The 12,641-nt window shown below is 39.8% G+C and overlaps 1 protein-coding gene across 1 annotated transcript; it reads right to left on the bottom strand.

Moving 5' to 3' along the window:
• Positions 1-599: 599 nt before the first annotated feature.
• LOC137728411 (uncharacterized) lies at positions 600-1,157 on the bottom strand. The gene has a single exon (XM_068467206.1). It carries the CDS (start codon positions 1,155-1,157, stop codon positions 600-602), a length of 558 nt encoding a protein of 185 aa, XP_068323307.1.
• Positions 1,158-12,641: the final 11,484 nt, after the last annotated feature.

A 12,641-nucleotide genomic window follows, 5' to 3' on the forward strand; every position in this document is an offset into this window, starting at 1 on the left:
TTGTTGACAGACTCTGAACATTCTCTATGTATTCCCCCACCCAAAGCCCTGTGAAATGGCACACATCCTATTACTCTATACTCATTACTTCAATCTTGCTCCGAGTTGTTAAAGCTCCTGAACCTTTTCATTCAATTCCAACCCCATTAAATCTTTCGAACAAAAAAAGGAGAAAAAGAAACATATGATTCAAAACAGCCTCATCTTAAATTCCCACTTGTTAGTTAAGCTTCAAGGACAAGCTCGAGGGTTGTAATTCATATTAGTATGTATACATAATTTCGTGTTTATAACCGGACATGTTTAATTAAAATTTTCAAGCAACTCGACATTAACTCAATCCCTTTATCTTTGTGTCAGATTGACGAACACAATAAATAAATGTTACCCGCAAGAAACCTATAGCTGATTTTAGATCTTTTATTTTTATTTTTTGGTCAACTGAGATTTTCAATATAACAGCCAAAAAGGCAAAATAAAAGAACAACAGAGCAATGCTTCGTTACACAACAGGCTCCCTCACGAGTCCTGCAACACCGAAGCATCACTAATCTAGCTACAAGAGCACCAAAAGAAAGGTAGGCGGAGTTAAGCTCTGCCTAACTCCTCAGTGGACATGGTAGCCCGTCCTTTGACAAAACCAAAACCAGAGAGGGAGGAGGCTGCGTGGCCCACCGTTGACGGCACACCCTCTTGATACCTAGACTAGCAGCTTCATGTGCTGCTTTGTTCGTTTCTCTATGAATCCGTTTCCACCGAACTTGAGTGAAAGATGAAGATAACCTCCATATCTCCTCCATGATGGGGCAAATTCTCCACATGCTTCTAATTGACTTCTTCATGACACTATCCACAAAAACTTTGGAATCACTTTTAACCATGATGTTTTCCAGGCCCATGTCATTAGCTAATACCAGCCCTGCAAATGCAGCCCCTACCTCAGTTTCCTCGACATATGATCTGAGAAGATGGCAGTGTTCCCCTCCTAATAGAATCCCTCCACAATCCCGAATGACAATACCTAACCCAGCCTTGCCTGATGGTTTCCATGCACCATCAACATTTATTTTAACGAAAGGGGATATGGGAGGGTTCCAAATAACATTTCTTGTAGTGGTGGCAGCAGCCCTCATCACTGTGTACCGATGTTCAAGCATCTCCGCAACAGAGCAGGAGATTCGCCTTAGCGTAGCTCTTGTGATAGGATACTGCCAAGTGGCTTAATAAGATGATGACATGTGTAAATGGTTGCTAGTAGTTAGTTAGTAGTTAGAAGATAAATAGTAGGTTGTAACAAATGAAAAGTTGTAGTATTATCTTGTTACTTACTGTACAAGCAAGGAAGAAGTGAAGAATGGTTCTAGCAATTAGTATTAGCCAGTCTTCGATCCCCTCAATCCTTCATGTTGTATGACTTAGCAAGCTTCACGAAGAACCATGGAGTCTAGGGTTTCTAATTTGGAATCCAAGATCAAAGAATTCTAGGCTTCGCAAGAAGAGTTTAAGGCATTGCAAGAGAAATTCAAGTCAACCCAAGATGTGATTCGTTATCAATTCCAGTCCCTTTTAGTGTGATGGTGTTTCAATGGGAGAATCTTCTGAAGCCACACTCGACGATCAACAATTTCGTGAACGGATGAATCCGAACTGCAATCGCCAAGAATCTGGGCAAAATTCAACCATCAAGCACGACATCCATTCTTGAAGATGGATTTTCCAAGATTTACTAAGGTGATTGTCCAATGGGATGGATTTACAGAGCAGAACACTATTTTTTATTCTTCAACATTGAAGATTCGAAGAAGGCAAAACTAGCATCATTTCACATGGAGGAAGAGGCTTTGCAATGGTTTCAAGGGGCATGTTGCTTGGAGAAATTTCCATCATGGGAAGAATTTTCAAAGGTTTTGTGCCAGGAATTTGGTCATCGGAATTGGAGGATTATGCGGAAAGCTTGGTTAAATTGAGGTAAACTGCCACCTTGCACGACTATATAATGGAGTTTAGACACTTGGCAAATCGAACGAGGGAAATTAGCCCTTCTTTCCTTAAATCTTGTTTTATTGGAGGTCTGAAATCAGAACTTAGGCACGATGTGAAACTCTTGAGGCCCAAAGATTTATTGGAAGCTTCAGCAATTGCACATCAAATTGATGTTAAATTGTCTGACTTAAAGGTGAAATCTTTCTCTAAGGTTCCTGCAACTCAGTCTACTTTTTGATCACCTTTACAACTCTTAATTTAACACTTTGCCTGAAAATAAATCTTGAATCCTTACTGTGAGAAGATTAACCCCTGAAGAAGTGGATTTTTATAGAAAAAATGGTATGTGTTTCCATTGTAAGGAGAAATATTTCAAAGGGCACACTTGTGAGAACAAGTAATTTTGATTGATGTTTAAGATTATGAATCTTGTGTTGATGAAGAAGTTAACAATAAGGAACTAGAAATTATAGCATGTGCATTGTGGATGCAAATTTCCGCCTTCTTCTTCTTGGACGAAAATGCACCTGCAAAACAATTAACACCTAAGGTCGAGGTCAAGAGCCTCACGCCCCCACGATGAATAGGGGGCTTTGGCCGAAGAACCTCTGATGCCAAAGTTAGAATTTGAGAGAGAACATGTTTAGAGAATTTTAGGAGAAGAATGGACTTAGGTTTTTGGAGAAATGAGGGACTATATATATGGGTGTGGCCGGCCCCATTTGGAGAGACGGGAACCGGCCACATATGGTGGTTTTTGGTTGTAATTGCAAGACATTATGTCAAAATAATATCTTGCAATCAATTAGGAAATTAATCAATTAATTTAGGTAATTTATCCTATTTTGAATGAATAATTGAAGGTTACCTTGTGGGGAGGATTTGATGAGGATGGATGAAATAGGTTTTGAATAAATACCTATTTTGATCACTTTTGACCTTGATTGTACCATGATTGTCCACTGCTTGCACGTAGAAGTTCCGATGTGTCTCGAAGGTAATATTGTCATTTTACCCAAAAGTACACATGTCGCCTCCTTAATTTTCTTGACTATTTTTTACTCCACAAATACCCCCACACTTGCTGGGCTGTTCACATGAAATGGCATCAGGTGTAGAGATCTCTAGCTTTGATATAGATTCTCACTTGGAATTGGAATTACATTCTTCTAGGAAAGGGAAATAAATCACCTCCAAAGCATATTCAAGACTACCTTAAGTAGGGAATTAAATCAACTTCGGAGGGCAATCATTTGTCCCTATAAGAAAGAGAGAAAACTAGAAGATATTTGTTCCCCTTCCCTAACATTCTTTTTTGCTTGCTCATGCAAAGAACCGTCTTCCGTTAATTTTTTTGTCTTTTTTGCGCCGCACCGATGCAAGAAAAACTTAATTCTCATTGTCTTATTCTTGGGTAGTGCTGCCGCGAGGCAACCGTTGAGCTGGTACAACATTTCAGCTAGCAGGGACTAGGAGTTGGCTTGATTTGGGCAAAAAAGGTGGTGTGGTAGAGGTCATTACTTGTGCTGCTCAGCTTGATTGAGGCCAAGGACTGGCTCGGCATAGGCTGAGGAAGTGGCATGGCATGGGCCACGGTTTAGGTTGCCTTGTCTGGGCTGCTTGCCAAAAATGAAGAAACTACTTGAGTTTGATTTCTCAGCTGCTGTAGATGAAACAGTCAATGATAGAGCTGCAAAGATCGGAGTTACTGAGGATGAAGTGTCAGATAAGCGAACTGTTGAGCGCAAAATGGCTGCTGCCCTCTGACCATTCGCTGCCTAATTGGTTTTTAAGCATTTGATCTTTTAAGCCATGACCTTCTCGCACTGGAGAGCTTACCCATATGGGTGTCAGGGAATTGGTTTACCCTCTCGCACTGGGGAGCAGACCCATATGGGTGTCGGGGATTTGGTTTACCCTTTTGCACTAGAGAGCAATTAGTTTACTCTCTTGCACTGAAGAGCTTACCCAGATAGGTGTCGGGGAATTAGTTTAGCCTCTCACACTAAAGAGCTTTACCAAATAGGTGTCAAGGAATTAGTTTACCCTTTCGCACTGGAGATCAATTAGTTTAACCTCTCGCACTAGAGAGTAGACTGATATGGGTGTCGGGGAATTAGTTTACCCTCTCGCATTGGAGAGCTTACCTTGATGGGTGTCGGGGGGTTAGTTTACCTCTCACACTGGAAAACATGTAAGTCGTTATCTTGAGCGCAGCTAAGAAAAGCTGGACAACTGAAATAATCTTCAGTTTGTGAGGTCTTGTTCAGCGATCTGCTTGAGACTTCGAATTGCTTGTGGAACTCGCGTAAAGGTGTAAGTGGGAAACGCAGTGAGCTATTCCCAGACTTTCTTCAAGTATTGCGCCATCGTTAAATGTTTCGTTGTATGCTTTTTTGAGGCTTGGTTGGTGATCAGCTGAGAATCCGAATGGATTGCAAGCTTTTTCACCCCTAAGTTTTTCACTAGCAAGGACTGCTAATAAAACCTTGCCTTCTGCTTCTTCATTAGATGCTTTAAAGTTTGGAGTGCCTTGGGCTTGGCTGGCACAATTAGGAGCCATAGGGCTGGGAGCCGTGGTGTAATATTGGCACAGTTATGAGCCACGGTGATAGACCGAGGGCTGTCGGGAGCCGTGGATCAGGTAGGTACAATTAGGAACCATAGTGACAAATCAAGGGCTGCTGGAAGTTGTAGGGCAGGTCGGCACGGTTGTGAGAGCAGAGTTAGGGCTGGCTTGGGCCAGATTGTGCACAACAAGAGGAATTGGACCACTAGGTCCGTGATGCTCGGTTACTGGTGATATGCTTCTTCAGTATTAAATCGTCTGGAGTGTTGAGAACAAGGCCTGCCCTCGGTTCTTGGTAGTTGGGCTAATATGTATTTCTGGTTCTTATCTACCCCTGATGCGCCATTAGGCTGAGCTGTTACGTTTGTCAGAACAGAAGTAATCTTTGTATTAGACAATCTATATGGGATAGTCCAATCTGCTTAATCTTGTCAATAAAAGGTGACCCGCTTATGTTGGCCATGTCTTGTCTGAGCGCCTCGTCAGTAGCTTCGTTGTGCTTGAAATCGTGTAATTGTTTGGTTTCAAGTCTCCAACTTCTTTATGAATTTTCCTTTAGTGGGGTAGCAGAGCTTCTGGCTGCCTTTGGTTGTGACCTGTTGATCTAGGCTTCTCTTTCATGTGCTAGGCTCGTCTATGTCGCGGCTACGGTACATGTGGTACGTTCCTTGCAGCGAGCGAATTACTCATAGGTTGCGAGTTGAACTTGAGCTGGATTGAGTGACTGCTTCTCTTCATCTGTCATGTTTCCTACTTTGATGTGAAATGTATGATGTTCTTTGCGGGCTTAGCCGCAAATGAACACTTCACCTAGAAGGTTGTTCATGTTGATTATCGGAGTGTGGCCCTAACCGTGAGTGTATGCTCGTCTATGGGCCTAGCCAAGAGTGCACGCTCATCCGTACGTTAAGACGAGAGTATATGTTATCTTGCGGGCTCAGTTGGGAGTGTATATTACCAGAACATTCGGTTCTTGACTGGTCGAGTGGCTGCTTGCCTGGACGCTACTGGAGAGGTTTGTTGTTTACCCTTGTCTTACTTTGGGACACCTCGTTTGGGGCACATTGTATCTCGGTGCGCTGTAAGAGCTGATTCACCAAGATCGTCTATTGTACGAGGGCGTTTGTTACCTCTATGACTTGTCGAGATAAATGTGGTTCGCCATTTGGGTTGGAAGAGTTTGGATGGTATGAGTCTCTTTGAGTAGTGGAAGTGTAATGGACTCCATTTGAGTTGGGAAATGACAAATCTGCAGAGAAATGGGGTGAAAATACCCTCAGTTCAATCGTCGATCCAGAAATCTGAAGTCGGGATGGTTGAATCGGTTCTGGGTTGGTTAGGATTGCTTGAAGGGCCATGGGAGTGGGTTGGACCTTGGGCCCGCAAGCGCTGGGCTGCTTTTCCTGTCACAGCTGCTTGGGCTTGCGCTACTGGGGTAATGCCTCGGGCCGGCTCGGCTGCCTTGCAGTGTGGGCTACAGATTGGGCTATGCGCCAAATGGACGAGGCTTTGGACCTGTACAAAGTGTCGTAGGCCCAGGCTTATGGCTACCTCGCTGCTTCCTGCTCACTGTGGGCTTGTTGCCATTGAGCTGGCCTATTCCCCACTGCCACTGTGGTCCTTGTGGCTGCCATGGTGGTGGTGCTCCTTGGTGAAAAAATTGATTTTCTTGCCATCGTATTGAGCCTCGTGGATTGTCGTGGTGGGGGTACATCTCGTCCTCCATCGTTTGATTTAGATCTTTAAATGTAGAAAGTTACGTTCGTCATGGTTTCCGAATTTCTTGTCCTTGTATTTTTCTCTTACCTATATTCAAAGAATTAAAAAATTCTAGGAATAAGAAAGTATGAAAAATTTATGAACGAACGAGAAATGAGAAACTTTGAATGCGAGAGTCTTCTTTGAGTGTGTGAATCAAGCTTTCAATGAAAGCACTAATTTTTGGATGCAAATTTCCTTCTTCTTTTTCTTGGACGAAAATGCACCTGCAAAACAATTAACACCTAAGGTTATGGCCAAAAGCCTCACGCGCCCACGATGAATTGGAAGGGCTTTGGCCGAAGAACGTCTGATGACAAAGTTAGAATTTGAGAGAGAAAATGTTTAGAGAATTTTAGGAGAAGAATGGACTTGAGGGGCTCACATAATTTTGTGAATTATGGGTTGATTAAAAGGGTAAAAGGTAACCTTGACACAGTGCACACTTGTAATGTTAAAATAGCTGATAGAGGTAAGGTATCTACGCAGGGTACTTTGGTTCAAATACCTGTGAATATTCAGAATTACACTTACATTATAGATTTGTATGATATCCATCTTCGAGGTTGTGATGTTGTTTTTGGAGTTCAGTGGCTGAGAACCCTAGGACCAATTCTCTGGGACTTTGAGAAGTTATATATGAAATTCCAGAAAGGAGCAACCACTTATTGCATTGCAAGCCTAGAAGCACCTATTGATCAACTAGAGGACATTTCAGCTTTACAAATGAGCAAGCTTTTGCAGCAAGAAACTACTGTAGGGGCAGTTTTGTGTCATATTGAAATAGATGGAGCAAATATGTATAAAATGGAGCTTGAATTAGTGAAGGCTAGCTCAGATAACCTTTTTACAACTCAACTTCATCAACTGTTGCAACCTTTAGCAAAATTTGAAGTTGTCTTTGCTACTCCAACTAGTTTACGACCTTATAGAACTCAAGATCACAGGATTCCACTATTGCAAATGAGTAAACCACCTAACAACAGACCTACTTATATGGTCCAGTGCAGAAAAGTGAAATTAAAAAATGTGTGTTATTGCAGTCTGGATTTATTAGGGTCAGCAATAGTCCCTACTCTTATCTAGTGATTTTGGTGAGAAAGAAAGATGACACTTGGCATATATGTATAGATTATAGAGGCCTCAATGACATCACGATTAAAGATCGATTCCTTATTCATCTTATAGATGAGCTATTAGATGAACTGTTTAGTGCACAATACTTTTCAAAATTGGATTTAAGGGTTGGATATCACCAGATTCGTTTGCATCCTAATGATGTGGAGAAAACTGCATTTAGAACACATGATGGACATTACGAGTTCTTAGTAATGCCATTTGGGTTAATTAATGCTCCAGCCACCTTCCAATGTCTTATGAATGAGATTTTTCGTCCTTACCTAAGGAAGTTCATCTTAGTTTTCTTCGATGACATTTTGGTGTATAGTTCATTATGGTCTCTACATCTATCACACTTGAGAGTAGTCTTTGAAACATTATAAAAGCATAGTTTATAAGTTAACCAATCCAAATGTTCATTTGGCAAGTCTCAGGTGGAGTATTTAGGACATATTGACTCTGGAAAAAGGGTTGTTGCAGATCCTAGCAAATTGGAAGCAATATCCAAGTGGCCAATTCTGACTACTGTTAAAGCTTTAAGAGAGCTTTTGGGATTAACAGGTTATTTTAGGAAATTTATACTTGATTTTGTTAAGATCATTGGGCCATTGATTGCACTAACCAAAAAGATAAGTTTTCTTGGACAGAAGATGCAACTACAACATTTCACACTTTGAAAAAGGCTATGCTTTCCCCTCAGGTACTCGCACTACCCAATTTTAATAAGCCTTTCATCATTGAAAGTGATGCCTTGGGTCTTCAACAAGATGAGAGGCCAATTGCTTTCACTAGCAAAGCCTTATGTTCAAGAAATCAGACCTTGTCAGCCTACGAAAGGAAGATGCTTGCTATTATCCATGCCATTCATAAATGGCAGTCCTATTTGGTGGGAAATTACTTTATTATACAAACAAATCACCATAGTTTAAAGTACTTCCTTTAAGGGAGAGCACACGCTCATTTCTAGTAGAAATGAGTGACTAAATTGTTGGGATTTGATTATGAAATTCAGTTTAAACAAGGCAAAGATAACCAGGTTGCAAATGCTTTATCTAGATCTCCTCTCAACATTGATTCTTCCTCTCTACAGTTAGTAGAAATGGCTCAATTAGTTGCAATTTCTTATCCCTACTCAAGTTTGGATGGATGACCTTCGAAGACACATTGAGACAAACCCTTGGATGCTTAAGAAGAAGGAATTGATTACTGGTGCAGACATTGATGCAGTCCTTCTTGCCACTTATAGATTCCAGTTTGATAATGGTTTTCTTAAGTATAAGGGACGAATTGTGATCATTCATACTAGCTCTTAGAAAGATAGAATATTCAATGAGCATCATTCTAGCCCTATGGCAAGCCATGAAGAGTTCTTAAAAACATATAAGAGGATAACTCGATCCTTTTACTAGGAGGGTATGAAAAATGATATCAAAGAAAGAGTTGCATCTTGCTCAATTTGCCAAATGAATAAATATGAGACACTGTCTCCACTTGGATTGCTTCAAACTTTACCAATTCCAACAAAGGTATGGGTTGATATATCAATGGACTTTATTGTCGGGTTACCTAACTGTAAGGGTAAGTCAGTGATATGGGTAATGGTTGACAAATTTTCTAAATATGCTCACTTTGTAGCATTAGCTCACCCATACACAACATCACTAGTGGCCCAACTCTTTATTGATCACATTTTAAATTGCACGGTATGCCTCAATCAATAATCGGTGACATAGATCCAGTCATCATGAGTAAGCTTTAGAAGGAGTTTTTTTCAACTACAAGGTTCTACATTGTGTTTTAGTTCAGGGTACCACCCACAAACAGATAGTCAAACGGAGGTGCTTAACAGATGTTTAGAAACTTACCTTAGGTGTTTTTGTAGCTTGCAACTTAAGAAATGGGCAATGCAGCATCCTTGGCCTGAATACAGTTATAATACAAGTTTCACTCTTCTACTGATGACTGACTCCCTATGAGATTTTGTATGGACAAACACCTTCATCAATCACTACATACGAGAGTGGTACTACTAAGGTGGATTCATTGGATCAAGCTTTAGAGGGAAGGAATAGGATGTCGTCTCTTCTCAAATCTAATCTATAAGCAACTTAATGTCGAATGAAAGTTCAAGCAGATAAACATCGAACTGATAGGGAATTTGTAGCAGGAGATTGGATTTATTTAAGGTTGATTCCCTATCAACTCAAGTCCTTGACCTCACATTCATTTCATAAACTATAACCCAGGTTTTATAGTCATTACCAGATAGTTTCTAAGATTAGACCTGTGGCTTATAAACTGCAACTTCCAAAAAAACACTAAGTTGGATCCTATATTCCATGTCTCTTGCTTAAAGAAACATTTGGGACCTCAAGTCCAAGTGACAATGTCATTACCAGTGATTACAAATGCTGAAATTTTGCAAAATGTACTAGTTGCAATTTTAGATTGAAGGATGATCAAAAAGGGTAATTCTGCTGTTACAGAAATTCTAGTTCAATGGCAAAACCATTCCAAGGATGATGCTACCTGGGAATTATACCATGAATTGAAGATAAATTTTCCTGAGATTGTAAATCTTTGACAATCGAGGCGTGATGGTTGTTACTGTGTTTTGGTTTAATGGTTGACAAGTATGTTGTGCTTAGTTCAATTGTCATCTTACTTTGTAAGATTACTTTTAAGGGGGGTATTGATAACATATTGCCAAGTGGCTTAATAAGATGATGAGATGTGTACATGGTTGTTAATAGTTAGTTAGTAGTTAGAAGATAAATAACAGGTTGTAAAAATGAAAAGACAGTTAATGAAAAATTGTATTCTATTGTTACTTACTGTGTAAGCAAGGAAGAAGTGGATAAGGGTTTTAACATATTGCATCATGGTCTTGAAAAAAACATTGCATCTCTCATTCCATATCTCCCAACAAATAACACCCACAATGATAAATAATTGATCTATATCTGCAATACAAACATATTTTGCAACTCCCAACAGCCAGACAGCAAAATATGTGATTGTTTGTGGGTTTGGACGATAACCGAGGGAGATCCAAACCATACACGGGAGGTCCAGGGGCATATGAGGATAATGTGCTCTACAGTTTCTTGATACTTGCAGCAGAAAGGACACGGTGGACATGTAGTAACTTTCTTTTGGAATAAGCTATTCAAAGTGGGTAACGCCATGGAAAGAGCCCGCCAAAGCTAGTTGATAATTTTTGGGACAACTTTCATCCTCCAAACAATCTTCCATACCCCATTTTCAATTAAGTCAGAGGTTTGAGTAGATGCCAACCTAGTGGTGGTGGATCTTCCATGAGCTCAATGATATTGACTTCTAATAGTAAATTCCCCATTTCTATTCCAAGGCCAAATTAGCCAATTAGACGCTTGAGTGTTGTACAATGGGATTGAAACTATCATATTGATCGCTGATTCAGAGAAGAAATTGCCCAAACTGACTCGTATCAGATATGATGTCGCAGACAAATGTTGGTGCAAGTCCTGGTGGCTGATTTTAGATCAGTATATGCTAAGTTAGTATAATTGTTTTCCTTGAATGGTGTTATTTTGTTTTGTGCCTGCTACCACAAATATTAATATGTGAAGTACCTATGAAGTTTGAAGGTCATTTCCATTGCTACACCGTCCGGTTGGTTTCTGTTTATTAACAATGGAAGATAAAGCTTAAGAAAGAAAAAGCGAAAGAAGAAAGAAAAAGAATTGTATATTTTTCAATTGAATGTATTACAACCAGAGAGTTACAATATGGGATATCTAATCCCTTATATAGTCACCTATTACAATTCATAATGACTACAATGCCCTTCTAACAACCACAACTACATTAACAAATTATTATACTAGAATGATGCCAAGTGTTATTACAGTTATATTTGTTATTACTCCCCCCCTCAAACTGAGCTTAAAGTAGCCAAGTGAAGTTTAAATCAATCATGCTCCTGAAACTATTCTGAAATAACAAGGCCAAGATGTCTGCAATGCTTCAAGAATATTGGACTATGGATCCCTTTTGTAAACACATCCACAATTTGATCTTCAGTAGGTATATATTGAAGAACAAGATCTCCTCTTTGCACTTTTTCCCAAACAAAATGATAGTCCGTATCAAGATGTTTTATCTTGGAATGAAAAATTGGATTAAAACTTAAAGCTAGGGCCTTCAAATTGTCACAGTGTAACAATGGAGGAACTGAAAGCACCTGATGCATGTCTTTAAACAAAGATCTAATCCAAAATAATTCTGCAGCATAGTGTGCTAAGGCTTTATGCTTAGCCTCTGTGGAACTTCGTGAAACTATAGGTTGCTTTTAAACTGCCATGAGATAGGATTACATCCTAATTAAATCACAAAACCAATAATTCACCTGCGAGTGTTAATATCCACAGCCCAATCTGAGTCAGAATAAGCTGTAAGGTTGAAATCTGAACTTTTTTTTTTGTAGTGTAGGGCGTAGTCAAGTGTGCCTTTCAAGTATCTTAGCATTCGTTTAACAAGATGCATATGAAGATCAGTTGGAAAAGTCATGAACTGACAAACCATGTTGACATCATGTGTAATATCAGGTCTAGTAAAGTTTAGATATTGAAGGGCCCCCCACCAAGCTTCTGTAATGGCTTGGATCAGAGATTGGAACACTTTCCTTCTTAAATAAATGTGTACAAGGCTTGGATGGTGTGGATGTGGGCTTACAAGTCTCCATTTCTGCCTTTATCAATAAATCTTTTGCATATTTAGATTGACTTATAACAAGTGAACCATCTTTCTTGTATTGAATGTGTAGACCAAGAAAGAAAATTGGTCTTCCCATGTCTTTAAGATCGAAAACTGCTGCAAGATCTTGTATAACTGCTTGAATTTTTGTAGACTTAGACCCTGTGAGTCTTATATCGTTAACATATAGTAAGAGGAGAATAATATCATCGTTATCAACTTTCACAAATAAGCTTGCATCAGACAGTGAGGTTTTAAATCCCAGACATGGAAGATAGATGGTAAACTTGGAGTTCCATGTTCTCAGTGCTTGTTTCAGCCCATAAAGAGACTTGACAAGCTTGCATACATGATCTGGGCAAGAGGAATCCACAAATCCTTGCGGCTACATCATATAAACTTCTTCCTCAAGGTCACCATGTAGAAATACGTTTTTAATATCCAACTGTCTCAGGTTTCATCCATATTGAACATC

The sequence above is a fragment of the Pyrus communis genome, chromosome 3 (assembly GCF_963583255.1).
Source record: "Pyrus communis chromosome 3, drPyrComm1.1, whole genome shotgun sequence".
Lineage (NCBI taxonomy): Eukaryota > Viridiplantae > Streptophyta > Magnoliopsida > Rosales > Rosaceae > Pyrus > Pyrus communis.